Source organism: Apteryx rowi, unplaced genomic scaffold, assembly GCF_003343035.1.
Source record: "Apteryx rowi isolate R43461 unplaced genomic scaffold, aptRow1 scaffold_272, whole genome shotgun sequence".
Classification (NCBI taxonomy): Eukaryota; Metazoa; Chordata; class Aves; order Apterygiformes; family Apterygidae; genus Apteryx; species Apteryx rowi.
The window spans coordinates 247,279-271,067 of record NW_020449108.1 but is presented as its reverse complement, the minus strand read 5'-3'; the positions used below and the strand labels follow the sequence as shown (position 1 = coordinate 271,067).

The window sequence follows — 23,789 nt, the reverse complement described above, 5'->3', positions numbered from 1 at the left end:
GAACACACGATAAACTCAGAACACATGCTGAGAGAGAAGAAACAGTGGCTGGGTTTGGGATGGATGTCACAGACTAAAAAAATCTGCTGAAAACAGGGAGATGAGTTATTAGAAAAGCTGATGGAATAGGAAATCAAGGTGATCATAGAGCTGCCAGTGTCAGCAAAAACTTTGCCTCAGCTGCTGAGTGCACCTACCAACTTTGGATCAGGTTCCAGAGGGAAATTTCACCAGATGCAGGAGTTACAAGCTTGCCAGACATCACTGAAATGAAAACTGTAAATAAAATTTTACTGATGATCCTTTGGTCAATAAAAAAAATAAAGCAGGTGATGATAAATTCTGTATTGTAGATAAACCCTTAAGTTACAGGGATGTAAAAGAGATGCAAATAATAACATTTAAGTATAAGGAATTGGAAAATATGAAGAGAAACAGACAACTAGCCAACAGTCAGCTGGTTAATACACTCAGCTGAAATAAAGTAAGCAGGACTCAAGTTGCTCTTCTGCAAAACTCAGGAGCAACTTGAACTAGATCTTCCACGAGGATCTCTGGTTCATTTGCTATTTTAACATCCTTTCCAAAAGTAGCTCTGCTCTTCAGCATGATGGTTATAGTGTCTTCTCCGTGCTCATGATAGTAACAAAGAAGGGAACCCCTGTGATTTTACAGTGATTTTTTAGTATCCCAACTTGGTGTTTTAAGAGTTGTTTTATACATACTTTAACACCAGAGTCATACTACAAGATTAACTTCTGAAGAAGATGGATGCCTTCTATTATGCCCAAGGGAAACCACTCCCCCCTTCCCCCCAAACCTGCCTAGGAGGTCTAGGAGTCAGATGCAGTGCACTTAAGTCTTAGAAACTGTGAACATTTGATCTCTGAGTTCTGCTTAAATACAATAGATCCCTCCTGTAAAGACTAATAGTTATTTAGATGACATGTACCTAAAGCTACTAAGAAGTCTAAACATGGAGTTCTAGTGATGGGTCATGGCAGGAATGTCTGTTGTGTTGAAATGGAACAAGAAGCTGCTATTCTTCTACCGTTATTCAGCCAGTGAAGCACAAGAAAAAAAAACAAATTTTAATTTAAGAGATTACTTAAGTAAAGGTGGTTCTCTTGCTGGAAGGGGATTCATTTAACACCTTCAGGCTATGGAATAATTTAATGAATAACCAAAGATGCATTCCATGGACAACAGGATTTTCCTGAATGTCATTCATCACTATGGGGAAAGACAGTAAAATACCTTCTACCAGGTTAATTCTGAGAGATTACTGTTGATCTTCAGGGCTGTACTACTCACATCTTCAGACAGCTGACAGTCAAGAGGATCTGGCACTAAGATTACTATTCTCATTAGTAACTGTTGGAGATGACTAAGGAGAAGGAGCTTAGTCCTGACTGTCACCGTACGCTACTGAAACAAAGTGGCTGTGAAGAGGGCAAATACAATCTGTATTGTAGGGGCAGAGGTACCACCAGCAGAGAGGGAAGTATAAATGACGATACTGTACAATGTTGTGGGGGCTTCCTTTGGAAACTCCTGAGCAAACCTACTACTCAATTCAGGTGTAAAAAAACAAATTGGAACAGATACAGAGAAGCACTCCAAATATTATCAAGAGTCTGGATAACACACTGATAAAAACAACAAACAACAAACTCCCACCACCAAACCAACACAGTTCGGCTTGTTTAGCCTTACTGAGTAAAGGCTGAGAAGAAACTTACAGTTTTAAACTATTTTACCCCTATTACATGAGGTATAGGGGAAAAAGAAGAAGAATCATCTCACCCTATTACTGCATATGAAAATACAGATATACATTAGTATTAGTAATATATACGTGTATATTAGTAATATGTTAGCAGACTTAAGCTGGAAAATAAAAGGAGTTAATTGCCAGAGCAAAGAGGTTTTCTTTTTTAAACTTTTAGACTAAAGTTTACTTAGGAAACAAGTTATAGTGTGTGCAACTGTAGAGTGTACTAGACCAGGCAAATGGTTAGATCCCCTCCCCTCTGTTTATACACCTGAAGTATAAGCACCTGTAGAACATGTAAAGACTTTAAAGAAATACCAGTCATGTAAACCATTGCTTATAGATGCAGCCCCAACTAAATACATTTGTAAAAACAAGTTTCACAACAGTACAATTAAAAGATAATAAAATATGGCAACTCAGATTTTTGGCAAACATTTTATAATTTTTATATAAAAATCTCAGTAAGAAACCAAGCAGAATATCTGACGGAAACAGCTGCCTTACAAGAAGTTCAAAGAAAAAAAAAAAAAGTAAAGGAAAACTCCAAACCCCCAGAATCCTTTTTAATTATAAACCAGAATATGAACAAAACACTTAAAATAATCTCAGATTGTTTGGCAACTCATCACATCATTACAAGAGACACATTTGATCATAAGAAAAGTTTAACTTTATATACAACTTCACTCGAACATTTGTTCTTACCGAGTTAATATACATTAAAAAAAGATTCTGGCAATAATACCAGGTTCTATTTTTTTTTTTTTTAATACCTGTGTATAAAATGTAACATAAAATGCTGAAGCTCTATAGTTAGGAGAAGTGATGCTTGTCTTCAATGGGTCCCTCTTTGTTGAAAACGTGAATACTGAAAGAACAGGTGTTTAGTTGCAAAATAAAAGTCTGTTTCATTTCAGGGTAGTGTTGGCTGACTGTAAGTAAATATAACCTAATACTATTTATTTCTTGAGGCTGGTAGTAAATTCACAAATGAAAATATAATCTAGTAAGATTACATTTTATATTTTATACTTGTCACAAATGTGAACAGAAAGGAGCCAAATCCCTTTCACTATGCTAAACTACTTTAATACATGCGAGAAAATACTTTACCAACTGTCTGAGCATATTTTAAAGAACTTCAGGTTTTAGACAGCCCTGGGGGAGCAGAGGGGAAGTTTCCTACTGATGTCTGCATAGAATGTAAAATATATAATTAAAAAAACCTAAGGTATATACTAAAGTTTACAGACCAATGCTTTCCATAAAATAAATAAAATGTCCATCATTGATTAGATTCATACACAGAGTAAAATACAACCTATTTTTACAAGTTTATATACAAAGTGTATTAGTAGGCCCAGGGGTACCTCATGGGTTGGAAGCATCTGCATTAGCGAGTCACATTGGGAAACCCCAACTTCCAAGTCAGTGATAAAATATATAACTACTTTGTTTTTCATTCAGATACAAAGTAAACTTATTTTTCATCTGAAATAAATGTACATAATATTCTGTATAAACAATAGTTTATAAAGCTGTTTAAAATGTAACTTAAAAAGTACTGCATCTATTAACTTAGAGCTCTGAAACAAGCACGTGCAAATCCCTTTGCTTTAAAAAAAAAAAATAGAAGCACAGATGTTTCTTTCTTTAAACTTTTCCATGGATAGTACTTGCTGGTAAAGATTATCGTTTTGCTTTCTTTATTGGTGTCTCCTCTGTTTTCTGCTGGCCTTTTCTGCGTACCAATGTTGGGCTGCCTTCCCCTTTACGCTTGGTAGACTGCACCTTTAACCTAAAAAGCATCATTATTAATTATTTTAATAATGGTGGGACCTGGAAAATATAAAAAGGGTGATAGACAATTCTGTTCAGAGGATGGAACATGGCTGTCCATCTCCGATGAATCACTTGGACACATTATTTCAAAACTTACCACTAAGACTAAATACAGCTGTACAGACCCTAGGGAGACCATGCACACTCCCACCATCTTAGCAGGGTAGTGCATACTAATTCAGTATGTTGGAGAGTGCTCCAAATGTAGGAGTTGGGACAAGAGCCCTTCCTCCTCCTTACTCTTTTGGGATGACCTCTGGATTAGGACAGAATATAATGAATTATCTTGAGGACACAAGAATAGAAATAATGGCTTAAGTTTCACATGCACAAGAGGGAATAAAGGGCAGGTATCATGTACCCCTCATCTCCATTTAGGCATCCACATATAAGCCCATCACATTTCAGCTGCAACCAAGTACAAGTATGGCTTAAACTCCTGGCCATTTTCATAACCATGGTAAATAATTTACATCAGGTGAACAGTAACAGCTAATCAGTGCATGCTACATGTCTGTCACTCTTCCTGTAGTTAAGTTTGAAAACACTGCCATGCTTCAGAGTGAAGAACAGCTAAGTGTAAATTTTTGGCATACAATCACTCTTACAGGTAAATTACATGATGGATAGCAACTGTGCATCACATTTATTACCTGTTTATACAGTGATCTCAACCTCAAAAATTAAAAGTGTACTAGGGAAGGAAAGAAAGGGAAATATTTTCAAAACTTGGTATGAGGACTCTCAAAGCTTCTCTTATCAGCTGATTTTGGAAATATCTTTGAAGTATCAGAATTATGACATGATATGTTGCTTTAACCTGAACTACAGCTGCTCTCCCCACCATTCAGGAAAGAATCACAGCTCAGGTTAAAGTACTGCATGACAGCATTTTCAGATTCTCCCAAGAACGGGGGAAAAAACCCCAACCCTAACCTTCCAAATATTAAGGAAGGTGGTGGGGGGGAACAGAAGAAAATTCTTCAAGAGCTTTTATATATCACAAAAGAACAGAACAGAGCAAAGCTAGACTGCTGTTCAGATTTTGAAGCAGTATATTATACCTAAAGGAGAAAGGATCAATGTAGTGGCATCCAAAACAAACAATAAAAGTGGCTTTAACTTTCATACTTACTGTGTCAATGGAGGAGATTTATTCATTTTTGTATCACTTGGAGATCTTTTCTTTCCTGCTAACTTCTGTTGTTTTCTAGGAGAAACTGAACTTGGACTGCTGCCTTTAGAGGCTGCACGCGTGGTTGGCTTGCTGGGCTGCTTTCTGTAACACAAAAGAATGATGAATGTATATAGCAAAATACTTCTACCAAGTCACTTTCTTCACACATTTCAAGTGCAGAAAATTAGGACTACACAGTATTTGCAACAAGTAAATCAAAGTTGCCAAAAGAAATGGTGAAAAAACCCAACATCTGCACGTTGAGGATTCTTGTGTTCAAGACACAAAACCCAAGCAGAGCCATGTACTTTCATACCAAATATAGAACCAAAAGGCTACTTTACTAACAATATTTCAATATTTAACCAAGTAAAACTCCTAGTTCCACATCTGCAATAATTCTGGTACATAAATGCCCATGGTAAAAATATATGTAGCTCGGAGTACCAGCAGAACAACAAAAGAAGCAATGGAAAGCAGATTGCTGAAGAACAGAGGATTTGCTTGCTTTATTGTAAAGGAAGAACTCATAGTAGCTTCAGTATCCATCAATTCAGAAACATGAAAAACTGGTTACTGGCAATCAACTTCATAGCTCACAAACCAGCCTAATTAGGTCAGAAAAACTGATAATTCAGCAATGCTGAAGATGAAGAGGCAGCCCCTTCCACATGGAATTATCCCAGAATACTACTTAAAATGCACAGTGTTTGCAGCATTTTAAGATAGAGATGCTTTGTTGCAGTCAGAACTAGCAAAATAACATTGGAAATCTGAGACACAAAAATAAGAAATTAAACTATAATTAAAAATGCAGATGTTTCTTACAAGTAGAATGAAAACACTAGTATCTACATTTTTATTACAGTTTTAGATTTAACAGATATGTTAAATGAAAGAAAGTCACTTTGCCTTTACTACTTTGCAGACAATAATTCCACAGGATACATTTAGAGAATTTCCAAATACTAAGTAACCTAGGTGAGATTCATTCTACTTCAGCGTGACCAGAGAAGGCTAGGCCCACTGCTATAATCTGAGGAAGAAAGTCAACTCAATAAACGTTGTTTGAGAGAGGAATTTAATTCAGTTAGGGAAGAAAAAATCAAATCCAGAACAGGACTTAGGAAAACAGAGTCCAGCTAAATATTGATAAGAAGTATATATGTTCTATAGGTTAGTATCAGCTCAACTTGTCTTCACCTCTGAAATCAGTGGAGTAAAACTTATCTCCCAAGAAAAAAAAACAAGCTTGTCAAATACATTTAAGGTGAGTGACTCTCTACTGTCTGAGGGAATAGGAAAAGTATACTTGAGTGCCTCAGCATAGTGTTAGTCTACTGAAAGATCACAATTACATGCTTTACCAGAACTGGAATCTGCTGCAGAATTTTGACTGCCAAAGCCAATACCTATAGGAATTTCAGGCGAGACATGCTGCACAGCCTGCAACCTCCTTGGAATCCAATCTAGGCTCTGACAGAAAAAGGAAAGAGTTGTGACTATTTCAAGTGAGGAGCCTACTTGAATTCCCATTTCAGCAATTTCTTTTTAGACTGTGACAGCAGATCCATCTTAAGGCCTCTTTGCACAAACATAATGGTGTAAGGAAGTCTTAGTGTACGTACAAAATTATTTCTAAGCATGAAGCTTCTTTTGTGGGTTGATACTGCCAGTAAAGATAACCTCTCTACATAAAGTCACAAACAAATAAACCTATAAAGCCAACGTGAAACAGATATTTAAAACCTATAGTTATATATATTTAATATATGAACATAAACCTTTATAGATTTATATTTAATCATAAGACTGTATAACTACTTTCTGATTCAGCTCTAAAATTATGAAGTCAACCATGTACTACCTTGTCAACAGTACTTTAATTAAGTCCCCAAAGGCTAAAATACAATAAGATGGCCTCAGGAAAGATGTAAACCTGGTGAGCATCCAAAGCCTTCATCTAAATGAAGGCTATAATTTACAGAAACCTAGTCAATGAACAAAAAACAAAGCCTGAACTCTAATTCTATCCTGGAAGGCAGCAACACAGACTAAGACTTCACAAAGCTGTTATCTTTGCCTGTTTGTTTCTGCAGCTCAAAGGCAAGAGGATGACCTCTAATATACTTCAGTTTGCCTACCAAATGGCAGACCTATGCTAAGGGAGATGAAGAATGGCCTCCCAAAAGCCAGACTATTCTTGGTACCATACTAATCTTTCGCAGTAAGATTTTTTTTCTGAGCTTGCAGGTCACTAAAATATAGATGAATTCCTCCAGTACTGCAGATTCATGTATTTAAGTTAGATAACATATGGAAAAGAAATTGACATTGGAAATTATATCTCTGCCTTGTTTCAAGCCAAAATACAAAATGGAGACTGACAAAGAATCAAATCAGAGATCCCCTTTTACCTATCAGAACTGAAATCTCTTAGGTGCAAGTTTTGAGACATCACTAGGATGAAGACTGCCAACAGGATCAGTTCTTACCTTCTGACATATTCGAGTGTGTCTTTTGAGACCTTAACAGTTTCACATCTCTGTCATCTTGACTCAAGGTAAAACACTGTCCCTCCTGGCTTGTTATATGACAGTATTCACTATCAGAATGAGGCTGTCTTCTATAATACTGAAGACCTGAACTCCAATTCCTAATGGGGCTTTCTATTCTTCATGATCAAAAGAAACAAGAGCATTTTCCCCCTTATTATGAAACCTCCCCTTGTGCCTCTTCATCCCTAGAAGAGCGTTACCAGAATTAGAACCAAAGTTATTTGGAAAGCTCTCATCAATAATTAAAAAAAACAACCCCCCCCCCCCCCAAAAACAAAAAACCCAACCCCATCATAACACTCAACTGTGAACTGTTACCAAGCCTTAGCATATTCAAATCAACCATTTTCTTGGATACAAAAGCTGATTGAATGGCCTGGGAAGAACTGGTTTGCCAGAGTGTAACCACTGGAGCAACCAGAAACTGTTCCTTCCCCTCAGCACAGTACTACTTAAATCTGTTGATTCAAGCAAAGCCTTCCTGTCATCCCCAAAAGGTTCTGAATTTTTGAGGGACCAAGTAAGGTTTTTACTTAATTCATGTTTACTAGCAATCATGCAAAGCAAGATGTAACCTAGAATGTTTAACCTTCTTAACTATGTTACCTAACACTGCTAAGATCCTTTAAAGCACCGTCTCTGATTAACCAATCATCTGTACAACAGGAAACCTGTGTTACTGCTCAATATAGCCACACTCCTACAATCTAAATGTTTCAGGAACACACAGTCCAAACTACTATAAACCCATTATTATTGCCAATTACCTAGAGGGGAAAATCCCAAGACTTACCGAAGAAATAGGATATGCTTATATCGTCTATGAGAAATATTTGTCAATGTACAACTCCTCCTCTCACCTGGAAGAGGGCATTCTTAATTTTTACACAGATTACATTTGTAAATTTTGAAATGTTTCTCTGTCGCTCTTCTTTTCTCACCTACTGCTACGCAGTGCAAGCTCAATACAGAAAGACACAGCACAATTGCTCAAAAGGTTGACTCCATAATCACTAAAGCCATAGGGACTGTTCCATATATCATTGCTCAAACTATGATGTAAAGTTGATACTTAGAGAGGATAAGCTTTTCTTGACCACTAAGAAACAAGGCTAAGAAGGCAGGTACACTAGAAACTTAAATCTGTTAGTTACCCCTTCTGGCAATCGAATGCCAGAATAGTCGATTCAGGTGCTAGTAAGCAGTCTTTGCTATTCAGCACTTCTCTGTCCCATAGTTCTGCAAAAGCAAACACATCTTATACATTTCCTTGATGGGGAGAAGGAATGTACATCACATGTGAGAGTTCAGCTGTAAGTTAAACCACAACCTTGTACTTGTAGCAAATGGGTATGATTTTTAGTAGTTATTTGACAGCTTTGAATGATTTTTTTTTTTTTTAAACATTAGCAAATGATCTTTTCCTTTAAATTCCCTCCCCCCAAACAAAAAAAACCCTGTAAGAATTGAGAAAAATATGGAAAAAACTCAGCAGTGTCTCTAAACAGTTACCTTTGAGTCTCTAATCTTGTGGCTGATCTAGTTGTGGCTCCAGAACATGTTTCATCATCTTCCTCACCATCATCTTCCTCACCTTCCTCCTGCTCTTTTATTTCCTCTTCAGTAGATGTTAATTTCCGACGTTTTCTTTCTGGCTCCAGCGTTTCTGTCCATGTAAAATTTTACACATGTGCTATAATTTTCCAAAAGCCCTCCAAAAGGATATGGACACTTCGTTTAGAAAAGGTATTCTATTCACAAATCCCATTTTAAGTAAGTAATTTTCCATTTCCTTTATGCTTCAACATTTTAAATTCACACTTGTTTGACTTAATCTAGCTAACACATTCACAATAGTTTACTTATGCAGCTCACAGCCAGAATTCATAGAAAATTCGTGAGGGTTTACAGAAGCATCTGGGATGTAGCAATTCTGACATGAGATTACAGCAATTTACACATATTTACATAATATTTACACTAGCTGTAACTCAATGATTTTTACTCAAGAAAGGAAAACTGAATAAAGCTTATCTTGTTGCTATTAGTGTACAGAAAAGCACAGTAAAATCATCTTATTCTGTCAGGAGTAGTGTAATTTCATGTTTTTACCAGTTTCCTCTAACTGAACCAGAGAACGCCTAGGCTTTCTTCCCCTTTTACGCACAACCATCTCTGCTTTCCCAGCTTCATCTTCCTGAAGAAATAAAATGGAAGCAAGTAAGGCAAGACCAATTAAATAGAAGACAGACACTTTTCATTAAATACTGCTTACAAACTTAAAATGTTCTCACTTACATTTGTTGTTTCTTTTGTATTAGATGGCTCTTTACCTAAAAGAAAAAAAAAGAATAAAACTTAATTCTAAATTTCAAATCTTTTGCTAATCAGTTTAAAAAGGAGTTCTTTCAAACTGTCAACTTTTCATAAACATCACAGATGCTCAGAAAACATTTACATTTACATTTATCTAAATTAGAATCTGGCTTTGAGGTGTTTTGTTATACAGAGGCTGTACAAGATAATGATTTAATTATTTTTAAGGAATAATGTGACTAACACTATCATATTTATTATGTTGTTGCATATATTGTTTTATTTTAATGGAAAAGCAAAAGTCAGTTACTTACCCATTTTGATAACTGTCAACCAATTATAGAATCACAGAAGTATTTAACTTTGAAGGGGCCTGTGGAGGTCATCTAGTCCAACCTCCTTTTCAAAGCAGGGCTAAATTCAAAATTGGATCATACTGCTCAAGATCTTGTTCAATCAAATTCTGAGAGTCTCCAAAAGTAGAGATTCTACAGTCCCTCTGGGCAACCTGTTCTAGTGCTTAACTACTTCCATGGCGAAGCAGCAAGATGGCAGTAGCTCAAAAAGGCAAATTAAAAACCTGTCTAATATTTGGCAAGCAAATTATGCCATGCGACTTCTTCTGTTGAAGTGGCCTAGATTCCCAATTCAGTACTGGCCTGGGTATTTTAAAATACATTTTATGAACCCTTTCACCCATCTTGTCCCAACTTGGTCTCTCTTTATGGTGGATGCTTATCACTTCTATCCTGATTAACTCTATGATGAGAAAAAGATTACTTTTTAAAACTTTTGATGTCTGACAACTGGCATTATCTGCAGTACAGTAAAGGTAAACACCCCTAGCAAGAGAAGGAAAGAAGCAACCTAAACAAAAGCAGACACTTGTACTTTTTTCTCCTGTCACAAAACTGCTGCCTATTTATGCTATTTGAAAGCTACAAGAACAAACTGTAAGCCATTACTGCTTTTCTGCTAGAACATAGAAGGATATGTTGTCAATGCAATGGATCAAAAATAGACCTCAAGGAGCACAAACACATTCTAAAATTCACACACAACAATCTTTTCGGTCGTTAAAATTAAGGGGAGAAAATTTTACATATAAGTAAATGAAATAATAAAACAAAAATGTCTCACTAATTCAATAAAGTGCAATAAAATGTAGGGCTGTCCATTGTATAAAGTATTTTACACTAAATCAATTAACACATAAAAAGTTTATTAATTCTGTCATGTTCAAAGACAGGTACTTTAAAATCCTGGTTTGTTTTGGCAAATTTACAGCAAAATGTTTTGTGGCTTAAAAATAATGCATGCAAGTATAGCACATGCCTTCTTAAAAGGTACAACACTCTTTAGGAAGTGAAAATGTAGTACTTTTGCCTCAACATATGAAATATAAAAGTAATTATCATAAATTAGAGTCATTAAAGTCTTACTAATTTTACAGCAGTAACCACTAATTAGTGTAATATGATTTTAGTTTCAGGTTCAGTTGTCAGTTGCTTCTACTTATTCAGGAAGAATTTAGCAGAAAAGCCCTTTTCCAGTGCTGAGTATTTACACCTGAGGAAGTGTTATGGGAGGATGCTGTGAGAAATCTGTTATCTTTAGCTGCATGAGCTGTACTGAATGAGAAGTTTTCTCTGCTTACCATTCTGTATGCCGATCTGACCCTAGCACAAATCCCTGTGCAGAACACCCCAAAATTACCAGAGTAAGTGAACTGCGCAGAGGGATTGCACTTTGTTTTCCTTTCTCTGCCAGGGGTTTTCAAATCCTTTTCTCACATGAATGCTAACATAAAGTGTTTCATGAGATATTTCATTCACTCACTCACACTCTTCAAAATATCACTGTGACATAACAGCCTTTTACCTAGAAAACTAAATGTTAGGTAACACACTAAATTAACCTTTAAGTAAACAGTCAAGTGACTGTCCTCATTAATAAAAAGCAACCCAGAGTGTACTTTTACACCCTTCTCACATTCTTGTCTGTTCTCTTGCAGTTGATAGAAACCAAGCACTACGCAATCAGCTAGCCCTCCAGAGACCATAATTCTGAAGCATATGGATTAAAGCTGACATTTAACAAATGTAATGAAAATAGGAAATAGTCCATATGTGCAGTGCAGCCAGAATAACGTCTCTGTAGACACATAAGCTTTTGGAAACTCCTGAAGGTTTGTTTTCGAGGTTTGTTTTTTCAGATTTTGTTGCATGTTGAAAGTTTGTATCTGTTCCTAAACCACTTCTTAACCTTCCTTTCAGGTTTATCTGCTTCCTGAAAGGATTTTAAAATATATATTATGAATGGCCATAATTAAAAAGACACACCCCTAATCAATCAGCACAGATTCAGACACCATACTTGTGGAAAACTTACTATTCAAAATTGTCTAACAAAGTTTGACCTTTTACAAATCATAGAGGTCTGAACAGAAAAAAAAAGAAATATAAAAATATCTGATCTTTCTGTTTAATTTGAGTTTAAAGCACCAGAAGTACATTTCTAAGTAAAGTTAAGTGATCATCTTCTAAGGATCTTACAGTTGCCATGAAAGGGGAAAGAAACACCTCCTCAAGCTGCTATGAACCTCTTTAGCCTCACGACCACAGATAATAAAATTAACTGAACAAAGCTAGAAAAAAAATTCTCTACATATATTTTAGAATTTTTAACATAACTGTGATTTTGATGTTTGCTATATGAAAGGAAACAAGCAAAAATGGAGAACAGTCACTAGCAGCCAAGAACCAGTTTGACAGGGTACCCACCTGCTTCTGAGAAGTTCTGCCATGTGCCTATCCACACACTCAAATGCATAGGTACATTCTTCAATATATTGTTCAGCACTTAAAGATACAGCAGCACTGTTGAAATACATTCTTACCAAGCTGCTACTTTGTTAAACGAAAACCTTAACAGGAATTAGGGACAAGCCTTCACTGTTTACTCACATGCTTTCACAAGGTTATAATATTGACTATCAGAGACGACATTTAGGAAGGACCCATTGGCTTTTCTTGAAAAACCTCTTACATTTCTCCCACCATTTCTTTGACTTGTTAAAGCCGAGAGTCAATTTGCTTACCTGTTTGAGGAGTTCTTCCTCTACCCACAAAGGTAGGAGACTGCTGCTGGAATTAAAACAAAGAAAAATATTTTTTTTTTTAAAAAGAAAAACTGAAAAATCCATCATTGTATTAATAAATGCAGAAAACTGCTTCCATTCATATTGGAACATATCTGCAAATCCAAAAAACATGAATATTCTAATCAGCATGCAGAAAGTTTATATCTCCATTCTTGAATTAACAGTAGCCTGCATTTCTTTCTATTTGTGATAAAAATTTGAAGCTTTACTATAACACTAAGTGAAAAGCAGTTTTGGTCAAAGGCATTTCTGAAAACAATTCTCAATTATACAAATAAAAATTTAGTACAGTCGTTTTATGTAATAACACATACAAATTTGCAGAATTTTGATCAACAGAAGTTTGTATTTACTCAGATTACAGAAAAAGCTGTGTATAGTTACGTGATCTCTTATGACAACTATAAATAAATAAATAAATGTGTATAAAAACAACAACAACAACAACAACCAGTTGCTTTCATCACTTAAAAGACTGTACTAGGAAGTCTAAGCTTCCTTATAATTCCAGACAGAGGACTGATATAACTCCTTCTGGAGCCGGCCTGTAATTGACTGACAAATCTGTCAAAGTCATCACTAGAGGTGCAAGACCTTTGAAATGGTCAAACTAGAACAGGAAGATTCAGTTCCCGTTCTGAGTGTCAAGGTAAATCTATTTCAGAAGGGATTTTAAAATTAGTTTTCATTCTTATTTGAAACAAAGCCAATATTTCAAATTATATTTCATTGAATTAGTACTAAAAATGGATTAGGAAAAAGAGAGTACTCTGAAAGGGCTGCCTGAAATGCTGCAAGGGCAGAACAACTGGAAAGTTGGGATCCAGCAAACAGGGACTAGAACAGCTGCTATCTATAGCCTAGGTGAACTCCCAAGGCTCCTGGCAAAGCTGGCTCCTCACCAAGAAAGCACACAGGAAACGTGAGCTCCAACACAGTTTTTTTTCAAACCATCTCTTTTCTGTGCAATAATTTTGATTCTGATATACACAAATTCCTGAGAGAAGGGCCTTCTACCAGAATAAATCCAACTACTTGTATTCCACAAACAGGTCTGATTCAGCATTACACTGCATGCACTGTAATCCAGCTGGACTGCAAAAATACTTTCAGCAGAATACTTCCTTGGCAATGAATGCACTTCATGCAGATTAGGAAATTAAGATATTGCTGATATTTAAAAGACAGAATTATATTTCAGGAGGTATTAGATTGCTATCAACATGCCTCTGTCTTCTGAAAGAATGGCACAAACTGCAATATAGACAATACAACTATATTACACAATATTCTCTTTTACAGATGTTATGAGCTATTATGAGCTACTGTTAGGATAGGCCCAGTTGAGAAACAAAATTCTCAGTTTCTCTGAACTAAGTCACCCTTTATCTTCAGGCCAAAATGACTCTCAGCTCAAATTAAGAGACGTGTGCATGCAATCAGAATTCCATCCTGCAAACAAATATATTACTAGACCTTGTATCATTTATATTAAATACATTGCACTACATTCACTTCAGTCAAGCTATTTGCCATGATCAGACTTTATAGCCTATTTTGCTTACAGAGCTCAGTTATATTAGAAGACACTTTTTAGAGTTTTTTGTATGCTTAGACTGAACTTAATTTTCAATTTTTCCATAAGAAGTTTCTGAAATACTGATTAACTGATAAACAGAAAAACAGCTCTTGAATTACCATGTTTAAATGCACCCAAAAAATAAAGGCACTTACATTCCCAGTGCTCATATCAGCTTTTGACTCCCCACCTGAGGGAAGAAATACGAATTCAGAACTTGAAAGTTGACTGTTTTCATTATTTGTCCATAGAGGTATTATGAAATACTTACCACCAGGCTGTGCAGCTTCGAGGGGATATTTGCGAGGCCTTCCTCTTTTCCGTTTCACTACTATAGGTTGATTTTCCTGTCAAAAGGAAAGCACAAAAATACTTGAGTAACTACAATTGACATTTAGCATGGATTTCCATTTGAACAACATAATACAAAGAATGATAATGACATAATGTAATAGTAGCAGAAGTAGTGCTTGTTAGCTTAAAAATATAGATGAGGTTGGTTTTATGGAGAGAAATACTGATTTTTATGAAATCCATTAATAGAGTTGGGAAAAAAGAAAAAAGAAAAGCTACTGAATATACAAACTGTGGCTGGCCTCAGGCACACTGCATGCCCAAGAACATAATGCTTTTTCCCTCCCATCAACCATATCACTTAGTCTAACAAACGATACTGTCTTGCCCTATAAATCCTACTACATTTTTTCCACTCTCACGACAGCTCCAAACTTTGCATCTTGGAAGTCCCTTTTGCAATGCCATATAATGTAGGCTGCATCTCTTAACAGTTGAGGAAGCGCTTACTTCAGCGTCTTAAATATCCTATTACTCAGATTGGTGAAGTTCTCTATAGGAACAGGGTCTTTAGTAGAAAACATCCCTTACTTTCAAGTTTAAGCTTTGAAGGCAACCTGTAAGTAATGAAAATTGGTCAGACGCTCAGATCACAAAAATCCTCGATAATAGATTCCTTCCTTGTATCTGTAAGGAAAGTGGGTTAAGTTCCTCATTCAAAATTTACTGAAGTCTAATGTGATTTCTTTCCCCCATGGATCTTAGTGACTCAAACCTTGAGTGAACAAACATAGCAATTTACTCTTTAAATTTTAAAAGGTCTTCTCCCATTTCCAAAGCAAATGATGAAATTCAATGTCTTTATGAGCACTGAGTTGTCTATTTCTGGAGCCAAGCAACAATTTTCATCTCTTTGGGTTCAGACAGTCTTCTACCTCACCACTGCAGAGTATGCCACAAATGTGACTAAACAATAATACACAGAGTTTCAACATTTCTGAGTGGTAATATTTTTGTAAAGCCTTGAGCAGTCAAAGTATTGGAAATCACACCTACTGCTGTTCTGAAACTGATACTGTGTGTGTTCTAGACTGATACAGTTTTAGAGCATAAATGTTACGTTCTGAGAAAATAAAGGAAAAAAATGTGATCAACTATGTTTTAAAAACAGAGGTATTTGAAATTACCTGTTTTTATGGGTTTCAGGAGCAATCTTGGTACTAACTACTTTGGAACATGAAGCAAAGTAGTTGAAGTACATATTAAATGAAGTTCTTTACATCAGTGTCTCTTCAGATTACTTTCTAGTACTGATAAATGCAGGAAGAGAGTTATTTCTAGTTCAATAATCAGCCACTGATGGCTTGTACTGTGAGTTTATACTTTGTGACAGAGAATTAAATGAATGTTTGGTATTTCACAGTGTCAACAGACAAATTTTCACAGCTGCTTTTGTTTTGGTGAAGTTAAAGTTTTATTACTGTTGTCAACAAAAATAGGAAGACAAAGTACTTTTTCCCCCCCCATTGTGAACCTGCATTATCTCAGTTTGTTAACTGAAGACCACTCACCTCTACAGAACTTGCATTTGATTCTAGATTCTGCTTTGCCTTTTCAGACATTTCCTGCTTGATGATGAATTCATCTGTGCACACACACACACACACACACAAAAAGAAAGAAAAAAAAAAATCAAAAGAAACTGTACACCTTTGTTTTAGGCAATGAAAAAGGTACATGAATCTTGGCACTATTTTAAAAGCATTATTTCATTCAATAGTCCAAAATGCAGCTCCCCTAAAACACACAAACTAAAAACTTGATTTGCCTTGCACCAATATACAGTACTGGATTGCCAGGATACTTCACTGGCATAGTCATGGACTTCAAATTTAAGATAAATACAACAGCTTGAAGGCATGACTTATCATAAAATGGCAAGATAAAGACAAACCACTATTTCATTCTCTCCCATGTTCCATGAAACAGGAAGCTGAAGATACCCTCAAAATGTACTGCAAAACAGTTTCATATTTGTCAACAGGCTCACTGAACAGACAAAACTATTAACAGGGCAACCGATATTAGAAAAGAGACTCACCCTATTCACACGAAGGCAGGCTAATGTCACATCAAAGCCAATACGTTCAGGACATGCCATCTCTACTTATTTGTTTTAGTGCAATTAATGAATCATCTACAACAGTGCAACTTGCACTCTTTCCTGGCTAGTTTCTCTACAGAAGCAAAAAGTACTGCTTTTAAAGGTGAGCATGTCAATTCTTCCAAGGAAGGGCATCTCTTATTTGTGGTCAGAGTTAGAAGGTGACCTTCTTGTCATGTGCCCCAACTGTGCTATTCCCCAGCCAACCGGCTATTTCTGATGGGCTGCCGTACCCAGGCCACATACTGAAGCTACAATAACAAAGTGGACGGGTGGTATCAGTGTACTCCTTCTCTCAGTCAGACTACCACTAGCGGGAGGGAACATCAACGTTACTCTCACCGTTAAAGGACCTAGGAACAATGCATTATTTGATAGCAGTAATAGAGCAGAAAGCAACTAGAGAATATACACAAATATTTGACTAGGACTGAGATTCTCATTTTGTTCTCTCAGAATCATTCAAATTAAAAGAAATTAGCATTCAGTACAGACTCAGGAAATTGCCCTGAAAATGCATTTTCATTACCTTTTTCTTCCACATCACTTTTAGGAGGTGTACATTTTACATCAATTTCTTCGGACACTTCTGCAGTATCACCTGAAATAGCTTCCTGCGTTATTTTGAAACAATAACAAAGAAAAGAGCACCTTACTACAAATTCAAAGTCATTTTCAGGTACTTATACTAAAAAACCAGGCACATAGCTGTTTCATTCATCAAGCCCTTGTAATGTTTCTTAAAAACTCTGATGCTGAGTACCTTCATCAAATAGGTGAGATAATTCAAAATATCCTGCATTCAATCCTACAAGGAACATCTATTTTTCCTTGAAATCTGTTTTACATGGAAAGGGATCATTGCAAACCCAGGACTGAAGTAAAGTCTGATACCCTGTTGCAGATCTCTGATCAGCATAGCCCTGAGGTTGCTAAACTAGTAACTGTGGTGCAGATTTGTCCTATATATCTCACAGGGAGCTGGGTGCTGTGCAGAGGTTATGCACACAGATACCTGCTATATACATATTTTTTAAACTGATTCCCCTTGAAAAGTGAACATCATTCTCTAGTTATGGTTGTTTTATATTCAAAGCAATGTAGAAGTAACTTAGTTAATGACAAAAATGCCTCCCAAAATAAATTACTATAGAAATAAAAACTTGAGACTTCAGTATTATCTGCATTACAATTACACACATTAAGAAAAAAACAACATACCTTGATGTTATTAGGTTTTGTTTTGGAACATTGACTTTGTTCATCATCTTTTCTAACATCCTGAGCAATCAGTTGGTTGCCTGAAAAAACAAATAATAGTCTGAATTTTAAAAAGTGCCTTCAGCATTTTTCTGAACTTGATCCTATTTTATATTAGTGCATCATTAGCACAATTCAAAAGATTTTTTAAAGTAGCACCTTATTTACAAAGTAGAAACATTTACATTAACAGAAAGTTATGCTGAACTCTTTTTGAAAAGAAACACAACAGTTATAAAAAAGAATTCTATGATTCTTTTATTTGTCATGCAGGACCTTAAAATTGAAATGTGAAATACTATATAAAGAAATCAAACATCAACCATAACTACAACCCAACCACAAAAAGCAGTTAATGCTATATACAACACTATAATGAACACTGCATGACTTCTAATTAGTCACTTCATCAAATCAACATTCTCAGAAGCAGAAGAATCAGAGAAATGACATTATCAGTTAGTCTAAAGCAATCTTCATCTTTATTGTTCTGATACTGAATAGAGTAAAACAAAAACTTTTACTAAAAGTTTTGGCTGTAGTTGAGGGCAGGGCTTGCACAGATCCTATATAGTCAATCTCATAATGACTATGTCAACAAAGTATCTAAATGACCATATTATCTTAGAAATAATTATGACATTGAATGGACTGACTTTTCTCACCTTTTGCTTCTAGACAGAAAAAACATTACAGTAAAACTTATGACTTTCTAGTCTAACATTAGGAAACATCCAGGCTCAGAGTGTAGCCAGTTTTCCCTGATGCTCAGTTTTCCTCAGCTTTATATTCCTTCCAAGTGTTTTTATAATAAACACATATGTAATATAATTATATGAATATATTTATTTGTATACATTTAATTTTATATATGTAATTATATAATTATATAATTATATATAATATTTTAAAACTAAAATTTATATAACTATAAGAAGGATAACATTATTAATTATTCATTTATGCTCACAAACAGCAACTAAATAATTCTCTTCTGTGCAATAATTAAATTTGTTATTATGTTTTTGTCAAATGTATGAAGTGAAATATTAAAAGTTATTCTGGAAAGAACAATTTTTTGGAGTATGGAATTCCCCCTCCACTCTTTCTTCCAAAGATTATTTTTTGGCTAAATGGACTGATTTCAGTAAAACTTTGTTTTCCAGAAGAAAAGCTTTAAACAGATTTGTGTAGATATGTACCACTTACATTTTTCTTTATCCACTGTTCCTGAAGATTTAGATTTCATTCCTCTGCTTCTGTGTTCTTCAGTTATCTGGTGATCCATGTTTTCTGCCTAGGCATAAAATACAAAGAACAATAACTCTCTACCTTAATTTTTTCCATAAAGGTTATAGAAACAGAACGGAGAAAGTTTTTCCCACTTGCTACGTTCAAATACAACATGCATTAAAATGAAAATGAATAGTTAATACAAAAAAAGAATTTGTTCCTACTATACACCAGCATCATGAAAGAACTTTAGACTTCTAGCAATTTCAGGATTTCTAACTGCTATTTTTAATGAAAAAGAAGCACTCAGTTTTAATTAGGCACCCTACTATATGCTTTAAAAGCAACAGAGCATGGCAATTTATTTAAAATATTTCTGGATTTAAAAGAACAACACCTTCCTACAGGCAGGAAGAAAATCAGTACCTCACTAGAACCAGAACTGTGACCATCAAACACTATAACATAGTACAGAGATAAGTAATTTGTCTTAAGAAAGCAAAACAAAAACCCCAAACCCACATGTTCTTATTCTTTCTCCACGTTCTTGTCAGATCACAGCGGATTGCGCTAAAAGAACAGCTTTCTAGTCCTGATCAAAGCCTCAAGTACAGTTCCTCCTTATGTCCTCTATTCTTGAAGAGGACAAAACAACAATTTTGAAATAGTCATATTATACAACAATGCAGGAAGATATATTTACTAGAAAACTCAAAAGAATAATTAGACATCAACCAACACAGCTGCACAATCTCAACATATATAGGCTCTGCTTATACAAGAAATAACATTTTCCTTTAGAGAATATTTAATGTAAATAGAAACTCAAGTAAGAGAAAAGCAGCACAGCTTAGTAAGTAAATTTAAAAACAAGAACTTACGCATCTAGTTTCTTTTTCTAGAGAAATATTCCTCTGCTGCAAGTCTATTAAAAAAAAAAAAAAATCAGAAAAGCTCAGCAAGAGCAAAGTATCATCTACTTCATCTCTCTGAAACTATGTAACTTACTTTTGATGTTGCAAATTAGAAGCAGCCAAGCACTTTATCTTCTCCATAATGATTTTTAAACAAACAAACAAAAATAAAGAATATGGATTTCTAAAGTATAGGATAGCTGACAATCATTTAATGGCTAAAATATAGGCAATCAGGAGGCTAGGATCTTTGAAATATATGGTAATTTTGGAATTTCAAATACAGGATAGTTCTTGAATGGGTCAGAATTTTATCCATAAATTTGAAGTCACTAACTGAGATGCTAGATCACAGGAAAAAATAAAGTAGATTGAAAACTATGCTGTACCACGAGGCTTGGCAGAGAATTAAAGCTTGCCTAGTTCTGGCAGCAAGACCTGTAGCTGATACAATGCACATACAGAAGCTGTCCGATAGCTAGATTCTACTGCATTCTAAGTTCGGCTCTGATAAAGCAGAGTTTTAGCCTTCCATGTCACAAAAATGTAGAAAATAATTCTTTATAAATAATAGAAGCTGATGGGTTCTGATTTTGGAAAATCGCATACCTTTCAAAATCATTTCATATAGGTACAAAAAGACAGAAAATCCTTTAGAAAGCTGTTCCATGAGAGGGTTTTATGACACCCTTAAAATTTGATCCATAAAGATACTGAATTAGTCTTTTAATTAAAAACAAACAAACAACACCACCACTACTAAATTACTTAAACATTCCAAGCATACAATAAGAACGTAAGTCTATGATCCAGTAAAACAATCTATACATTTTATATAATTTGTAGCTCATTTCTTAAATTTACATGTTTTAAAAACAATTTTTCCACAGCTATACCCTTTGATTGCAAAACATCTTTCAATTTCTAAAGCAACGTCAAATGAAGAGCTAGATCCTACCCACTCAAACAGCAATGGCATGTTTACATTCCCAGGAATCTTGGGCTACTAAACTACTGTGTCTGCTGTTCATACTCATGACAGGACACACATCTGTCTTTTAAACAACTTCCCTTTATGTACGTTGATATATATATATATATTTATTTATAAATACATACACATACATTTATATATTAAAAAAAGAGATTATTGAGTAGTGGGAGAGAAAAAAGCTCTACCAAGAGCAACAATTGTTATTCTTCAACGTGCGTCATATCCAACATGATTTACACAATAAATGGATTTTGGTTAAACATTTTACACAAAACAAGATTATCACAGCTAATTCAGTCTGGACATCTTAAAAAGTTAATTATTGTCTGCCTGGGTGACTGAGTGATCTGAAGTGGCTGAGTTTTTCAGGCACTTCCAAGAAACCTCACAGTAGAAAAAAACTTGTTACAGTTTCGAATTTGCTGCCCTGAAGATCATATTCTTCAAATCCATTCTCAGCATTTGTATTTTCTTTCTTGTGAGCAAAGCATGTCTCTTATCACTTACATGAGCACACTACAACATTAAAACAGGTATGTGAATTCAACCTACCTCAAGAATAAAAAAAGACTCTAAAATTATACCAGTGTTTGTAACTCACCTTACTGCTAAGTCTTGTCTTTTGTTTGGTGAACACTTATTTCAGTATACTTGTCTAAATAATTTAGAAGTAAGCTTTACATCTCAGTGTGTCCCTTTCTAGCATTTATGCATTCAGCTGCAACTTTCCATAGGAGGAAATACATCTTTAACCTCTTTGGACTCTATATACAGCAGTATTGCTGGCACCTCATGGAATTCACTTCAGTTTTGCTTGTTATTGCATTAACTGAAGATTAACTCTCATCTGGTACTGCTATAAACATCTTTGTAAAGCATCTGGAGCACAAAATCCATCAAGACGGGAACATAGTAGGGGTTTGTTCCTGCTTTAACAGGAAAGCCAAACAACTGCAACACATTTTAAAGTAATGTATTTTTGGGGAGACAGGGATTGTTTTTTCCCATTTAAGACTAATTTAGTACCTTTAGAAGGAATTACTGAGCACAGAAACAATCTGACTAAATGAGATTTCTAATTAGGTGATTACCTACTTATAAGTGCTCTTCAAATCTCAGTGGATGGCCAGAAACACTTTCATCTTCTGAAGAGCAAGACTGAAAAAATAAATCTCTCTGAAGACTCTGTGACTTAGTCATATAGTACTTACTGTTGTCATATCCTCAAAGGGCCTGTCACAACACCAGAAACAAGGATGTTCTAAGTTTAGAAAAAAGAAAGTCGTTCTCTGGGGAAGTTTCTGTATCTTGTTTGAACACAGAACATATTTCTATTCATTGATTTTTAGATAGAATGTTAACAGTCTTTTTTTTTTTTTTAAGCACTGAACACTTTTGACCCTTCTTTCAATATATCATATTGAAAGAAAAGGAGGACCTCCCCCCCAACCAAATCCACAGGAGCCCAGTAAAAGGTTTCAAGCAGGTTTCTTGCTGGCTTTGCATCAATCCCTCTAACACAGTATATATTAAATCTACAAAGAAACTCATGAGTAACAGTCAAAGCAGTATGAAAATGTAAACTGCTATCTACCTTTTTGAAACTCTTTAGTATGAAGATCCACACATACTTCTTCACTTCTTGGACTTTCAGGCTGTTGTGGCTAAACAAGAAATGAAAGGAGACAAAAATATTGCAGATATTCAAAATGGAAGTATATCTCTCTCCCCTTCCTCATGTAAAGGAAAATGTTCTCTTATCACAAGGCTTTTACAATAAAAGTCTTCAGAGTTTTCTAATTAGACAGCAATATAAATATTAAAGAACTCTGGCAGAGCTTAGTCGCATTACTGCTAAATAATGCACTGCCATGAGCATGACCTTAGAGTTGAAACTGATGCAGTAACAATGGATAAGTTTAATAAGGAGATCTGAAAAGAATCTCAGGAACACAAGGTGCTGTTCCTACTCTAAGAGAAGTTCTGATTATGAGAATTATTTTAGAAATGTTCACATATACAGAAAAACATACATCCGCAATGCTTAACAAAGTATAGTCAACTCTTAGTGACTCATGGTTTTTTTTTTTAATTTAGGCTGCAGATATTACAGATGCATGGATAGCACATTTAGCCTCATATAGCACAAAAGACAGATCTAGATGTTGTAAACTCTGATACAGTACCATGCGAACATGGCTATACTGTCTTCAGGACCAACTTAGGCTGGTGAACAACACAGCAATTTGCATGAGGAACTGAATTCAAATCAATAAATCCCACCAAACCGAAGCTGACTTGGTTTTTCCCAAAGTGCAATCTCAAGCACCAAAACCATGGTTCAGAAATATTCAGCTGGTCTGCCCTGGAGCAGGGGCCAGTAACCCTGTCCAGATCCAAAGGTGATCCTTTCAGAGATACCTGGGAGTCTCTGAACCATATTCCCCCTCAAAGTGATTATTACGTGGGTTTGGCAGGATATGCATATGTGGACGGCCTCCTGCATTTGAGTGAATTA

General features: G+C 35.3%; 1 protein-coding gene across 1 annotated transcript in view; it reads right to left on the bottom strand.

The window, feature by feature from the left end:
* Positions 1–2,308: 2,308 nt before the first annotated feature.
* BOD1L1 (biorientation of chromosomes in cell division 1 like 1) overlaps positions 2,309–23,789 on the bottom strand; it is a 39,871-nt gene continuing 18,390 nt past the window's right edge. The window contains exons 11-24 of the mRNA XM_026068496.1: positions 22,866–22,935; positions 20,245–20,288; positions 19,340–19,427; positions 18,092–18,171; positions 17,400–17,484; positions 16,278–16,351; positions 14,684–14,759; positions 14,568–14,602; positions 12,771–12,816; positions 9,653–9,687; positions 9,467–9,551; positions 8,867–9,020; positions 4,755–4,898; positions 2,309–3,575 (exon numbers count right to left, since the gene is read on the bottom strand). Of these exons, the coding sequence (XP_025924281.1) occupies positions 3,467–3,575; positions 4,755–4,898; positions 8,867–9,020; positions 9,467–9,551; positions 9,653–9,687; positions 12,771–12,816; positions 14,568–14,602; positions 14,684–14,759; positions 16,278–16,351; positions 17,400–17,484; positions 18,092–18,171; positions 19,340–19,427; positions 20,245–20,288; positions 22,866–22,935 (1,125 nt within the window). The 3' untranslated portion in view covers positions 2,309–3,466. The remainder of the gene's footprint in view (positions 3,576–4,754; positions 4,899–8,866; positions 9,021–9,466; positions 9,552–9,652; positions 9,688–12,770; positions 12,817–14,567; positions 14,603–14,683; positions 14,760–16,277; positions 16,352–17,399; positions 17,485–18,091; positions 18,172–19,339; positions 19,428–20,244; positions 20,289–22,865; positions 22,936–23,789) is intronic.